The sequence below is a fragment of the Mirounga angustirostris genome, unplaced genomic scaffold (genome assembly GCF_029215605.1).
Source record: "Mirounga angustirostris isolate CCGP_5_RB_7025 unplaced genomic scaffold, mMirAng1.0.hap1 SCAF_15, whole genome shotgun sequence".
Classification (NCBI taxonomy): Eukaryota; Metazoa; Chordata; class Mammalia; order Carnivora; family Phocidae; genus Mirounga; species Mirounga angustirostris.
Genome location: NW_026991723.1, coordinates 30,216,427 through 30,231,993, shown reverse-complemented (window position 1 = coordinate 30,231,993; position 15,567 = coordinate 30,216,427). Strand labels below are relative to the sequence as shown.

Sequence of the window (15,567 nt, the reverse complement as noted above, 5' to 3'; positions counted from 1 at the left end):
TTGGGCTAGGTGAAGTAGGAACAGACTCATGTACACATAGGTCCACTATCTCCTTTGGTCCAGTGTCTTCATCTCCAGAATTAGTTCTGCTCACCCGGAGGGCCCAGCTGCCTTGTTGCTTCTGCTACTCCCTTCAAAAATAGGATCTGTTTAGGACTTCGTTACCCTACACCCTGTTCCTTGCAGGAAGTTGAGGGATGATGCTTACTGGTGGTTGTCAGATTTTTTTAAAAAAAAGATTTCATCCAGGGCGCCTGGGTGGCTCAGTTGGTTAAGCGACTGCCTTCGGCTCAGGTCATGATCCTGGAGTCCCGGGATCGAGTCCTGCATCGGGCTCCCTGCTCAGCGGGGGGTCTGCTTCTCCCTCTGACCCTCCTTCCTCTCATGCTCTCTCTCTCAAATAAATAAATAAAATCTTTAAAAAAAAAAAAAAAGGTTTCATCCAGGCCTGCCACGTATGGTTGTGAAGGTTGTACACCGTACAATTCTATGAGGCACCATTTATATTACAATGTTTTAGTATTATGACTCACTGTGAAGTGTTCTTAGTTAATAATAATCATATCCCTTTTGGGGTAATTTATTTTAATATATATTTTTTAAAGATTTTATTTATTTATTTGACAGAGAGAGACACAGTGAGAGAGGGAACACAAGCAGGGGGAGTGGGAGAGAGAAGCAAGCTCCCCTGCTGAGCAGAGAGCCCGATGTGGGGCTCGATCCCAGGACCCCAGGATCATGACCTGAGCCGAAGACAGACACTTAACGACTGAGCCACCCAGGCGCCCCAATTTATTTTAATAATTAATTTTTAATTTAGTAATTTGTCATCTCCTTAACTCAAAGGAATGAGTCTTCAGTTATGAAGACTTGTGAGGACTGGGACAGGCTGCCAGGGAATGGTGCTGTGTCCCTGGGGGAGATTTGGGATAGGAGACGGATGTGGGAGGTGTGGGGCTGGAGGCCCAGTGGAGGCTCAGTGCCCTTCAACTAATGAATTCTGCTTTTGTTCCATGTCTGGATATCAAAAGTACTCTGACAAGAACTAGGACATTCTTCAGTGTTTCCCTCATAATGTTAAGATGTGCTTTTTATTGTCCTCTTGAAAAGCAAGAAGTCTCTTTGGACTGAAAGCAACTCCCACTCCCCAAACTAAGCCTCAAGATCACTTGTCCCAGAAATATTGGGTTTAACCCCTTATCTGAGCAGGCAGCAGTTGGTGAAATCTAGTTGTTGCTTTTATATCTGCCGAAACCTCCTGCACAAGGCCAAGTCCACATGGAACAGCGGAGCGGCATGGACGTGGAGGGAACAGAGTGTGGGTGTCTGGGCAAGTTAGCCTCTCTGAGCCTCAGTTTTCTCCTCTTGAAAATGGGTGTAATATCTACTTTACAAGGTTGTAGAGAGGATTAAAATAAGATATTGTGTATGTAAATGCTTTGTGAATGCTACAGTGTTAGACAAACACAAAGGATTGCTCTGTGTAAGCCCAGGGGACCTGACACTGAGCAGAGGCAACATCACATTATGCTCTTACAGCCTGTAGACCGGGGGTCTCAGACTTGAGCATGGAGCAGGGTCACTGGGAGTGTGTGCAATAACAGATTGCTGGGCCCTAGTCTCAGGGTTTCTGGCTCAGTAGGTCTGGGGTGGAGCCTGAGAATTTGTATTTCTAACAAGTTCCCAGTGATGCTGATGCTGTGGTCTGTGGACCCCACTTGGAGAACCACTGCATTAAATTTATTTTGGTGCATACACTTGTCACCGTCGTAACTCTTAGAAACACCAGAAACCATCACTCACAAATCTTTTAGCACATTACAGGAGCATTGGAGAAGTCCATGAGCAAGGGAGGGATTTGGATTCCTGTTCATTCAAGAGTAACTGTTGTCTCCGATGCAGAGCGCACTACGGGGAGTAATGTGAAGATTATACAAGCAGATTTTACCAAAGACAACATCTATGAGTATATTAGAGAAAGACTTAAAGGCTTAGAAATTGGAATTTTAGGTAAGTAAATTGCAAAATGCAAAGCTGATTGTAAGACATCAGTGAAGTAATTATCTTAGTGACGCGTGATTTTTCTGTGGTAAACTTGAACTTAAGTCTGGACTGTCTTTTAAGCTGTAGCATTCAACAGAATATTACAGCTCAGTTCTTCAAGAGGCATATTGAATACATGAATGTATTCTCCAGAGTATCTGAATCTTATTTTTGCATCCAGTTTTGTCACATTTCACATGTCACATGTCTCAAATTTATTTATGGCTTTGGAATGCATGAAACTAAGATATTTCAACCTTCCCAACCATATTTATAATGTGAAAATGGATTTTTTCCTACTGATACTGACATTAGACAGGAGGAGTCTCAGAAACACCATCCTAATGAGTTAGTTTAGCAAACAAACATTGTTGTGAGTGATTCATGAAATAGTGAGTCAGCATGGTTCTTTGAGAATTGACTCTGGTATTCAGGAAACAAGATAATAATAATAATATTTAATATTTTTTCTGTGATAAGATATTTTATAACCTCATACAGAGCACAGCATCTGTATTGTACTTGGAAGGAAGATTTGATTTCTAAACTTCCTGTTGAATTTTAAAAATAATTGTATTTTTTACTAATAAAGATGTAAACCACATTGTTGCAGAAAAACCAAAAAGAATACATGAGCACATAAAAGATTTACAAATTTCTTAAAATCCCAACAGCCTCAGATAACATTTTGGTGTATATCCTTCCAGACACATACACACAAATGTTCAAAACTGGGATGATATTTACATACTGTTTTGTAACATTTTTTAAAAAGACGGTACACCCAAATGTCTCCCGGTGTCTTTAAACGCTAAGCGGCAAGAGCGTGGAGCAAGTGTGCCGCATTCCACCGTATGGCTGCCCCGCGGTCCACCTGATGTGCTCCCTATGATAGGTCGACTGTTTTCCCTTCCAATTTCCTCACTGTTACCAAATCATGTTGCGAAGAACAGCCTTGTCTATAAATTTTTTCTGTACGTGTGTCCTTAGGAAAACTTCCCAAGAAAAGGAACTTCTGGGGTTGAATATAAACATGTTTAGGCTTTTAATAAAGATTTGCTACCGACTCTTCTGACATTTTTTTATTTTGCTTCTGTCAGTCAACAATGTCGGAATGCTTCCAAACCTTCTCCCGAGCCACTTCCTTGATACACCAGATGAAATCCAGGTAGGTCTGGGCTCTTTCTGTGGATGATCTCCTCTCACTGCGGACTGGGCCCCCTGGCTGGGTTGTCACTAGGGCCTGGGAAGGGGTACCTGGGAGACGGTCAGGCTGAAATTCTGTATTCCGCATGGATGTGTGTGGCCTCTCTCTTTACCTTAGTACTTGATAGACAGGCGAGGGCACCACTTTTCATGACCATCTCTGAGATAGAGACATCTTCCTTCTTCTCTGCACATCAGAACTTACATGTCCACTGTCCCATTCGTTTGGGGTTCCGCGTTCTGCTTTAATCTTTTGGGGCTTTGTGTCAGCTCACAAATTTACATCTGTGGTTATAAGTGGGAGAAGGCCAGTTCTTTGGCTCTCTCTGTCTTCCCAAGTCATAAGATTTCCTTCAGCTTTCAGCGTGAGGAATGTCTGTGATAGAAACTCTGTGTGAAGGGGTGTTGCAAGCACAGTGAGCTCGATGGACCCGTGGATGCCACAGCGGGGCATGAGTGCAGTTGTTATGCATTTAACAGTCCTTGAAAGCACTGTTGGCTGACTCTTCTTCAGGCCCTGACTTACGAAATCATGGAGTTATTCCCATTCTAAACAGGCTGTCCTGCTGTTCCCGTGGTCCTATTTAAGCCCCAAGTCGACTGCATAGGCAAATAATGCCGCCCGACTTGGGCACTGCTGCACGACCTTGCAAAATCCCCCTCCTCGCCACACGTCTAGCCCCATCTAACTCCCTGGTTCTGGCACAAATCTGTGTCTCTCCATTAAGCAGGCTCTGTTCTTGTTTTTCTTTCCCTATTTATGTCTGCATTAGTGCTTGCTCCTATTTGTCCCTCTTTTCCTTTCTGTCTTGGGTGGTTCCAGTAGTTTCTCTGTCTGGCATCTTGTAGCCCAGAACCTCTACCTAATATTACCATTCACCTTTCTATTCTCTGTTATTGTCTCTAGGCCCACATATGCCAACCTCGCTTCCTCCAGATGGAAATTAACCATCTCCCTTTGAAATACCATGTTGTAAAGGAAAATCCCTAAATTTTGAAGGAAATTCTTAAGTAGCTTCCATTCAAGATCACATTCTTATAGAATCATCGCGGCTCTCAGACGTTTACCAGTTGCAGTGCATGCTTGGTGGCCATCAATTAGGAGCCTAATTTCCAGGCTGTGCAAGCGAGGAGCACCGCTCAGACCACAATGTTGCCCACTTTATGGTTCTCTAGCACTGACTACTTCTCAAGAGAATGTCTCAAATCCTCCAGCTAATTTGTGGTTGTGATTATTTATTACAGAGTCTCATCCACTGTAACATCACCTCAGTAGTGAAGGTATGTAGTCAATATATGTGCTAAATGCGTTAAAATGTAGTAGCTGTTGGGCGCCTGGGTGGCTCAGTTGGTTAAGTGACTGCCTTCGGCTCAGGTCATGATCCTGGAGTCCCGGGATCGAGTCCCGCATCGGGCTCCCTGCTTGGTGGGGAGCCTGCTTCTCCCTTTGACCCTCCCCCCCTCATGTGCTCTCTCTCTCTCATTCTCTCTCTGTCAAATAAATAAATAAAATCTTAAAAAAAAATGTAGTAGCTGTTGAAATCTGGCAATTCGGGAGAATTGCTTTCTTCCCTGCAGAAGTCTTTGACATTGAACTGCACTTGATTGAGAAGCCATGTAGTGGTCTTTTAATTGTCTTATTCTGTTTTCATCAAGAAAATACAGTGATGAATGTATTCTCCAGAGTATCTGAATCTTATTTTTGCATCCAGTTTTGTCACATGTCAGAACATATTAGGTCTGATGACACGGAAACTTATTCAGGATTCTAGGGTGACTTAAAAAAAATAATACCTTCCTCTAGTTTTAGTCTTTGTTAATGGTGGAAAGTTCAGTCAGTTTGGAAAAATGACAGAAGGCCTGGCTTGGATTTTCTGGACTTTTGATGTTCAATAAATATTTGTTGAAGTGAAACTCAAGTTTGTATGTGTTCTGATCTCATCTCAACTACTAGTTAGTTGGGCAGTGTTGTTGTTTAACTCCCTTGACCTTCAGATTCTTCATCTGCTATTGAAAGAGTGTTGGATTAAGGGATGTGTCAGGTGCCATTTGGCACTCAGGTTCTTTGATTAGAGTCAACTGTATCAGCATTTATAGGCATGATTATCACAAAGTGGTCCTATATTGTGCCTTTGAATGAATAAGAAAATGGCACCCCCTCTGGGCAGACAATTTGGAAAAAGGTGCTGCTTAAGAGTGGATAGATGATGCTTTTGGGTGAATGCAATGTTTCCCTTTCCTTTGAATGGAGAGAGCCATTCTAACTGCCTGTGAGTAAACCCTGGGCTTTTGGCTTACAGTCACCCCCACAGCTGGACACCTTGCTCAGTATACAAAATTCACAACTGTGCATGGCAGTCCTTGCGACCACTCTGATTCACAGCAGTGAATCAGATATGATCCGTAGTTTCATGGAGGAGGGATCCCAGTTGGGGAGCAGCAGGTCTCATCTTTACAGCATGGCCTGGCAGAGGAGGGCTGGTTTCCCAAAGGAAAACAGGATGCTATTAACATAAGGAGGGAGATGGATGCTGAACAAACCATGTAAAATTATTTTTAGGTGGATAAGCTGAGTTGATCGTCAGTCATTCTTCTGTAAGCATACTGGTATTTTATAGTTTCCTGCTCAGTTTTTATTGGTACATACATTCTTTTTATGCTGAGCAATCAATAGTTTTTTCAAACCCCAGCTGATGTAATTGTAAGTTTTATATGTCCAACTGTTGTCTGCTGCCTTACCACTAAAATCTTTCATGTTATTTTACACATTGATCTTTCAGGCTTGGTCCATTTGGTCACAGGGTTTCCTGAATGTATTTGACAACCCTCTGACTCCTTTAGCAGAGAATTGCTTTGGTTTGCTAAAAAAAATTTTTTATGTATATTGATAGACATTAATTGCTTAAATAGGGAAGAAAACTAATTGAAGGTTAGCTTTCTAAGTACACCATGCCTCAGTTGGCCACACTGGTTGGAAGCATGACTAGCATCACTTAGTTACCCCAAAGGAGCCATCTGGAAATAGTAGAGTTCTCTGTCAAGGGCAGAGATGCAGGAATGAGTTTGTGGGCAAAGGGCAGTTCGGGTAAGAGACTAAATTTCGGGAGCTTTGAGACAGAGAGACCCACAAAGTCCAATGTTGTCTCTCTGTTGGGATCATTCGACCAGTAAGAATAGGGGATTCAGTGGGGAGGCTTTGAGGAAATGCTGGTGCTGTCCAGCAGTGCTCCCGTGGTGCCCTTCGTGAGGTGGGCAGAGCCAAGGGGAAGCTAACGGCATGATCTAGTCCTTGTGCTTCTCCCACCTCCCTCCAAACCCAGTATTTCTGGAGGTAGTCGATGCCACTGCACCCCCCACCGCTGCCCCAGGACAGTGGAAACATAATCTGGACGTCCCCAGGGTTGGGCTCAAGGGCCTGCCCTATGGTGGGGACAGAGCCTACTAAGAAGCTCCTGCAGGGCCCCCGACAACAGGGAAAAATAGGCAAAATTTGTCTTCTGGTCTTCAGTCTCCTTTATTTCTCTGTTTGGATTCTTTCTCCTCAAACCTGCTCCCGAGACAAGGCCTGATGCCACGCAATTGTACTTTTGAGAACATGTCAGCCTGTGGGTTTGCCTCTTCCTTAATTCTTAGAAGGGGTGCCTTGTAATTATGAAGTGAAAACTCTTTTAATGGGCTATTTAAGTTCCAGAATAGTCAGGAAGACCTCTTCCAGGGCCAGCAAGTTGGGACAGGGAAAGGACTTCTCAACACTGCTGTAATTCCAATGGACAGACAGACATGGTCCATCTATGGGGCTATTTCAGAGACCACCTGCAAGCTGCTTATGGGGCTGCTGTTGGATTGAGATGTCCTCTAGCTTGTGCCTCATATGTGGATTGTTCATGGACACTGGTTAGGTTTACTGAGGTCCTCCCACTTCTAACTCATGGGTGAGGTTTATGATGGCCAACCTACTTATGCCAGAATGAAGAGTATCTGGGGAACCTCAGTGTTGTTCTCATGGCCACAAGCCAATTTCCGTAGTTTTTCACTGCCTGCATTTTCAGGAAGACTTTAGCTTTATGGGGAAGAAATCAGAGGCCTCTAACCATTTGCTGTTCGTCTAGGTTGCCTTCTGTGGGTTTTAGTCAGACTCTAGTGTTGCCAGAATTACCTCCGACAAGTGTCAGCAGATTTTCAAGGCCACCTGAGAGATTAAGCTCATTTTCTGCCTTCTTCCAGCACCTGCTTCCCTAAGCCCCCACACCCTCGGTACTCCGCTCCTTTGTCAAGAGGGCTTAACTCTACCCCTTCTCTTATAGATGACACAGCTAATTCTGAAACAGATGGAATCAAGGTAAGGTCTTTTTTGTTTTTGTTTTTAAAGATTTTATTTATTTATTTATTTGACAGAGACAGACACAGTGAGAGAGGGAGCACAAGCAGGGGGAGTGGGAGAGGGAGAAGCAGGGAGCCCGATGCGGGGCTCGATCCCAGGACCCCGGGATCATGACCTGAGCCGAAGGCAGACACTTAACGATTGAGCCATCCAGGCGCCCCAAGGTCTTTTTTTTTTTTTTTTTTTTTGAAAAAGCACAGAACGGCATGGCCTCTCTGGCCTGGCAGTTAGCTGACCTGGGGACTTGGGACGGGGTGAAGGTGGTGGGCAGATAGGGTTCATCTGGCTGCAGCTTTAACCAATGGTAAAACTGTGATGAAGGACATGGAGATTGCAGGAGAAAATGTAACATTCTGGACCAGGCCAGCCTTGCAAACAGATAAGCATATTTGAAAGTCAAGTGTAGCATCTACTGGAGGAAGAGAACAGCTATTTCATCACATTATATTAAAAATATTAACTCATGTTGAACATAAAAGAAACTTCAGAGGTTGGCCTGAGATCAAGGCCACCTCTTGCTATTACCCAAACTTAGTGGTAAAAATCACCACCTCTCGGTGTTTCTACTTAGTCCATGGTTTTATTATCCTATTACAACAGCCCTTAGAGAACTGGCTTTTCTCACATGGTATTCATTAAATGCAAATGGTTGATAGTTTTATCTTCCCTAGAGGAAGAGGGGCTTGGCCTTGTAGTCTAATTTGCAGTTCCTTGGTTTTTCTGGATTGAACCCAGCTATTTGAGAAGGATTAAAATTACCCAATTTCAAAAAGATTAAGTAAGGACCCTCGTGTGTGGGTTCCTGTGTGATGGACTGTCAAATTCCACTCAAGACAGGATTCTGCATTTGACATCTGTCCTGGTGTGGGTCCTCTTTAGGGGTTAAAAGGGACCTTGAGCTCATGGGGTCACATTTGAGAAAGAAGGATTCCTTCCCCCTTAATAAGACTGGCTGAGCTGAGTTGGTCCTCGGCATTTTGCTGGGGGATCTTTGTTGTAGCAGAACCCCTGTTTCCAGTCACCAGCCCTTGATGTCAACTGACTGCTGAGTGGCACCACTGTTTGGTGTCGTGATCCAGGCCGTGGGGACGCACCACTCATGGTTCTGGGGAGCAGAACTCGCCGTGCACATGGAAGTCTACAGAGGATGGACTTTCCCGACGAAAGTCACAGGAGCCCCTTCGCTTTCTTTCCTCTCAGGGTGTGGCTCATCAGGCAGCAAACTATTCAGAACTCTACTTCTTTGTGTTTTAGGCAGAAAGGCCTTATCTTGAACATTTCTTCTGGGGTGGCCCTCTTTCCCTGGCCTCTCTACTCCATGTATTCGGCCTCCAAGGTGAGTGACAGCATGGAGCCCAAGCTTCCTTCTCCTTCTTCCTCTTGTTTCTCCCAGTTGGCATTTTCCTCTGGACTTCAGATCATCTGGCAAGCTGATGGACATATTGGCCTGGAGGACAAGTGTCCAGGGGGCTTCTATGTACAGGGCCCGCCAGCAGATGTCTGGGTACAAATTAGAAAAAGCCATGGCCCTGGGGCTGATGGAGCCCTGCAGCGGGATAGGCGCAGCCCCCGTGGGACTCTGGGCCCCACTCACCTCCTTGCCTGGAGCCCTGTTCTCTTGCTGCCAGCAAGTAACACTGGAACTTTCTTCTGTCCTGGGGGCCTGGCCAGGTGTCCCCATGCCCTAGTCCTAAAAACAAACCCTTGGGGCTGGGGGTGTTCCCAGGCAGGGAGACAAGGGAGAGCTCTCCCTGGGTAGGGTCATCTATATGCAGTGGCCCTCGGCATGTATTTATCCCAAAATGTATGTTCTTGCTCATTGAGGGAGCTTTTTCCAGGCCAAGAAACAAAGTCCTAACTCCCATCAGACACACTGCTGCATTTTAAGGGCAAGCAGGTAGGCTCCCTGCAGTCCCCTTTGAAATCTGAAAAAGTGACCTCCGATGACAAAGCAAGCTCTCCCCATAGGTGTTTTCTCCTTCTTGCTCCAGGCTTTTGTGTGCACATTTTCCAAGGCACTGCAAGCCGAATATAGAAGGAAAGGAATCATTATCCAGGTGAGGTCAACAGCTCTGGGTCCTTGGGATGAGGAACTGCAGTACCCCATGGAGCTGGGGCCACTGCCCCCTGCAGGACCGGCTGTGCATGCACAGCCAGGGGGGAGGGTCTGCATGACACCATGGGAGTTCCTGTGACCATCACAGTGGCAACTGAGCCACTCTGGTTCGGCCTGCTGCTCCCTCACGCATGCCCTGCAGGAGGCGGTGCCGTGAGTGAGCACTGCATCAGCACAGAAACTAGGGTCTGGTCTAACCACCCTTGACTCCCTGACCTAGGTACAGGAGACAGGCTTAGGTGGGAGGAATTGTGGAGAAGAAACAAAAGAAAACTGATCAATCGATCCACGTTGGAATGAGGCAGGGGGCTGGGGGTACTTTGGGAGCTGTTCATCTGTGATGGGCCACAAAGATCCCCACGCTGTGGTTCTTGAGCAGTTGAGGAAGAGGTCCTTGACTTCCTCTTTCACCGGCCATGGCAGAACCATCGAGGAGATGACCCTGTCCCAGCTGTCAACAGAACTGGGTTGTCACAGCCATCTGTAGTCTTGAGGTGTCAGGGACAGGCATGGGCTTGGTTCAGCAACATAGTTAGTTAGAGCTAAGTGCTTTCTGGAACCTGGAATAAACAATTTGCAGACATTTTTGTTATTGTTTGGGAAGAAGTTTTATGACCTACTATTAGAAATGAAAAAGGCACCCTCACAGTTAAATCTTTAAAATGATTGCTGTACATACTGATGGTGTCGGCTTTGCGGGCCACAGTGTGTGGTTGTTTATTTTTCTTATCACAACAGGAAAGATGATCAGGCATGTGTCACTCCTGGCTTGTAACTGAAGTGTGAAAGTGGGAATCCAAAGAGCTTTCAATTGCTCCAACTTTGGCTGTATGTGTTAGAAATAAGCCTCTTGCATTAGGGTGCCACATAAAATACAGGACATCCAGTTCAATTTGAATTTCAGATAATAACTTTTATTTTTTTTTAGTATAAGTATACCCCATGCAATACTTGGGACATATTATACTGAAAGTTTTTTTCCTTGTTTGTCTGGCTTTGAAATTTAACTGTCCTGTGTTTTTATTGTTGGTCCGGCCACCATGTTCTAAGAGATAATTCATGTCCTCAGTCACCTTGTGTACATTTGAACCAGCTGACGTTGTGTGGCTAAGGCCTCAGCTTGAATTAGTGATAAAGTTAAACAAGAAACCAGTTTTTCTGAGTCACAGTTCTGTGCCAGCTCTATGCCTTTCCAGTGCTCCATCATCAGGGGAGATCCTGAGGCTTCTTACAGAAGAACGGAGTTGGCAAACGAAGGGAGGGCTAGAATAGGGGTTCACTTCTCAGGGGTGGGCAGATTGCTCCCGTGTTATGGCCTTTATTCCCCATTGTAGGTGCTGACCCCATATGCTGTTTCCACCCCAATGACGAAGTATCTACACACCAACATGGTAACCAAGACCGCCAATGACTTTGTTAAGGAATCACTGAATTACGTCACGATTGGAGATGAAACCTGTGGTTGCCTCACCCACGAACTCTTGGTAACTGACAACTTCTTTCTCAAAGTTCTGGAGGCAGGTGTGCGGGCAGTCCCAGCAGAGTTCTTCTTTGCTATTGGAGCAACCAACCCTGTCCTCTCACGGCAAGGATCGTGCTGCCAGAACCCATGCTGCTAAGCTGTCACACAGCCATGTGAAAGAGCATATGTGGCAAAGTGGGGAGGCTGGGGGCCTGGGGACTCAGCCCAGAGATAACCCCCACATTGGCAAATACCCTCACCTCTTTCCTCAGAAAGTAAGGTGGCTTCCTGAGCTCTCGGGAAGGGCAGACCAAGACACAGGGACCATCCCTGGGTGGAGCTGGGTGCTGCTCTCTTCTCTGGCTCCCTGTGTTAAGAAATGTTTTAATATCTGGCTCTCCAGGAAAAAACCCCAAACACTTTGGTTTGTAGGGTTTGCTGATTTCCATGGCTTAAATAATGCCGCCCCCCACCCCGGCTGATTTTAAGCTCCCATTGTGTTGTCACTGCCCCCGAATTTAGGAATGTGTATAATTGGCTCTTGAGAGCAAGTTCAAGCTGGTTCTAGCACAACATGGACTCCGTTGAATCCGGAAGTAAGATTCAGTCAGTGGCATGTGGTATGAGGAGTTCTTACCATCCCTGGGCTGCTTTTAGAAGCAACCACAAACGTGAAACAAAGGTAGAGTTAACTTTTGCACGCTGATACTGAACACATAGTGCCAGGGTGGTTCTGTTTCCAGTGTCACCAAAAATTTTAGACAGATCTTTTTTTTTTTTTTTAAAGATTTTATTTATTTATATGACAGAGAGACACAGAGAGAACAGGAACACAGCAGGGGGAGTGGAAGAGGGAGAAGCAGGCTTCCCACGGAGCAGGGAGCCCGATGTGGGACTCGATCCCAGGACCCTGGGATCATGACCTGAGCCGAAGGCAGACGCTTAACGACTGAGCCACCCAGGCACCCTAGACAGATCTTTACTTTCCCTTCATATGTCAAATTTCTCCTCTGCCTCATGTGCTTTTCTGTCATGGGAATTAGGTTTCTCCCTACTCTCTTTTTCTCTCAGGTGCTAGAAGGAATACACTGTATCTTCCCAAGCATTTCGTTACCCACTGGGACTTCTGGAGACTCTAGAAGAGATACTGAATTGTCTTAGAGGATCACTTGCAACTTTCACTGTAGAGCTTCAACAATGTGCAGAATCACCAATTTAACACACTCTACAAAGTGGACATACAGAAAGAATATAAGATCTTGATTTTGTCTATTGCTGATATGGTCTTTCTCCAGATTACTACTTGCTGCATGGCAGGAGAACAAATTAATGGAATGTCCAATGAGTTTAAATTTAGTTTGATCTAGTAACCTAAACTGGATATTTAGGAAATGTGCTTTCTGTTAATTATTTAAAGTGTTCAGTCTTTCTGGGACCATCCCTTTCTCCTGCCTCTTTCACTAAGATGATATCAGGGAGAAGAATCTTCATGATCTCCTGCTGGTCCTAAAGTGTGTGTGGCTTTGTCCCATATCTACCTGGTGGTTGTGCACCTTGCTGATTTATGGCTCTGGGGAGCAATGACCCTTTCGGCTTGGCCAGTAAACTCCCACCTACTGAGGACTGCAGAGCCCTGAATCTCTGCTACTTCCCCCATGCAGCCATAGGCCTATGGTTCATCTGGATCTTTGGTTCATAAAGGCCCTTTGGCTCTCACTTCTGTATCAGCATCAACATGGACTTGACCGATGCTGGAAAACCAAATGTCAGCACCTCTCTTGCCATGCTGAGATAATGTTCTATGGTTGCACTCCCAAAGGATGGGGGCAATATCTCCTCTTTTGCCCTCAGTGCCCCCCTTACTTATTTATCACATGTTCATATTCTTCACCTGAATCCCCTGGTCCCCCAGCCCTCCACCCAGCCTAGGTCCACATATAGAAGGACACACATCCTTTGGGATGTTGATGTCTTATATGGAACCCATCAGCATCAGTCTTGAGACCACAGCCTGGCTTGCAAGGTTATCATCTTGCTACACAGTGCAATTCTAGATGTCAAAAGTTGAAACAAATTTTTTTTGGCTTTTCTCTTTTGATTTCTTGTGTAACAAATCAAATCTCTTCTGGCAAATAGATGCCAAGAACAGACTAGGCAAAAGAGTCTTTGTGCCTGTTGAAGCAAAAGAGAAGACAAAGGAGAACATACAAATCATTAAAGCGCTTAAGGCCAATTTGGCATTTGCTGGAATTTAGAAAAATCATTGACTCTAAAGTTTGAGCAATCAAGTAGAATCGACTGGTAAATAAGCAAACCTTCTGTTAGAAAAAGGCAAGGCAAAGACCGCATGCTCTTCACTCCCAAGGAGTTTTAGGGCAGGAACTAGGGCTGGAATAGAGCCTCTAATGTAGAGTCCATGTGGTACGGGGGGTTACTTCACTTAATTCTCCTAATCATCTTGTAAGACAGATCATTTGATTCCTGTTTTACAGTTGAGGAAACTGAAATTCAGAGCTAGATCAGATGCCAAAGTCCACTTGGCTGGTAATGGTGAAGCTAGGGTTTAAGTCCACCTTTGTCCAATGCCGTGCTTTCCCTGGTTTCTTCTAAACCGTCCTTCTAGGTTGGGAGGAGGTAGACAACAATGGAGGCAGAAGAAGGGACTTTTAGAACATTTTCTAGGGACCTGGAACTTTAATTTGGCTGACTTCACTAAGCCAAAACATTTAGTTTAAGGCAAAGCTAATGAAAGGGCTTGATTCTGCTGTGACATTAAAAAGGTCTAAAGGGGAGAAAAATGAAGTTCCTAAGGAAAAATTTGCATTCACTAATCGACTCGGCTAGTGGATGAAGGGTTCTATTTTGTTTCCCCAGAAGCCATCTTTGGCCCCCTGCTTTGAAATATCTCAATGAGTGCAAGAGTCTGAGAATCTGAGCTGTCTGAAGAATAGGAACACTCCCTGAAAAGCTCATATTTTCCTCTGGTTGAAATCCTGTTGTTCAGTGGGGAGTAGGTAGGTTGAGGAATGTTGGATGCACAGGATTACACTGTGGACAGAATGACTGCTTCTGGGTCCTGGACCTGTCTTACAGGACATGGGTATGATTTGAGGGCAAAAGGTCTTCCAACGCCTGTGCCTACTGCCTGATGTGCATCCAACTAAGCATTCATGCCTTGACTTGGAGCCCCCCACGATGCCCCCCCTCCACCTTTCCAAGCAAATGTTCAATGTTGGTGATTTATACTTTGCTGTGTCTGACTTTTGTTCATGAACTCATTGATGCATTTGTGTATTTGCTTAGTGCCTACTCTGCCTCAGGCATTGTGGCAGGTGGTAAAAGCATTTCTGGTTGTTTTCTGGAATCTCATTTTAGTAGAACCTTGGTAAAAAGAACATGAAGACACTGGGAGATTGAACAGTAGGAAGACGAAGTGCTGGCTAAGAGAAGGAGAAAGGGGGGTAGGGTGTTACTCGGGGCACAGTTCTCTTAATTTAAACTTCCTTGGGGTTGATTCTACAAGTGACTGTTTTGGTTTCTGAGAAAACCTTGTTTGCTGAGAAAGGTCATAAGACCTTTAAATTTTAGCATGCACTTAAAAGATTTTGAGACTTAAGTTCAGCAGTCAGAAAAATATTTTTAAAGATGATGAATATACACTGAGCTGTTTCCTTCTAACTTGCTTGCTCTTCTTTCTTCCCCAAATACTCATGTTTTTGTCTATTTAAGCGGAGCTTCCTGAGCCTGATCCCATCATGGGTTTTGTACAGCAGCACATTCCAGAAGAAATACATGGACTACCTCAAGCAGAATACCAACACCATATAGCCCACCCCAAGTGGGCTGACGTGCCATCCAGCATTGTTCTCTTCACCATGTTCCCTGTTGGCTGCAGAACACTAAGGAGCAGAACAGCCCCTGAACTCCCCTGAAGCTGGAGAGGCTGTGTCACAAATACGGTCCACAAATACAAATTTTTTTTTTTTTTGCCATTTTACTTGAGTCTGGAGATCTTTGGGAAAACTGTGATGTCAACACATGTGTGGTGCGGTGGGGTTTTAGGGTTTTGTGTGTGACAAGATAAGGGTGTCTTAGGGGAAACTGGAAGAATTTCTATGTGAGATTATAGTATAAATGTGGTGAGAATAAAGCCTCTGATACTGTGAATATTAAGAACATTTATACATATAAGCTACTTTTATAGCTACGTTAAAGAATGTCAAATGTTACTAAACTTTGCCAAGACTGCTATGGTTCTCGAGCACTCAAACGGGGCTCCTCAGAGACCCAGGAAACTCTAGGGTAAGGTGTGGGGGCAACAGCTACAACAGGCCTGTTTCTGGGGCCTCCCATTTCAAT

At 44.9% G+C, this 15,567-nt stretch overlaps 1 protein-coding gene across 1 annotated transcript in view; it reads left to right on the top strand.

Moving 5' to 3' along the window:
• HSD17B3 (hydroxysteroid 17-beta dehydrogenase 3) overlaps positions 1–15,182 on the top strand; it is a 41,742-nt gene extending 26,560 nt beyond the window's left edge. Inside the window, exons 4-11 of the mRNA XM_045881937.2 lie at positions 1,903–2,010; positions 3,144–3,211; positions 4,495–4,530; positions 7,554–7,588; positions 8,885–8,966; positions 9,622–9,687; positions 11,081–11,230; positions 14,938–15,182. Of these exons, the coding sequence (XP_045737893.2) occupies positions 1,903–2,010; positions 3,144–3,211; positions 4,495–4,530; positions 7,554–7,588; positions 8,885–8,966; positions 9,622–9,687; positions 11,081–11,230; positions 14,938–15,036 (644 nt within the window). The 3' untranslated portion in view covers positions 15,037–15,182. The remainder of the gene's footprint in view (positions 1–1,902; positions 2,011–3,143; positions 3,212–4,494; positions 4,531–7,553; positions 7,589–8,884; positions 8,967–9,621; positions 9,688–11,080; positions 11,231–14,937) is intronic.
• The last annotated feature ends 385 nt before the right edge of the window (positions 15,183–15,567 follow it).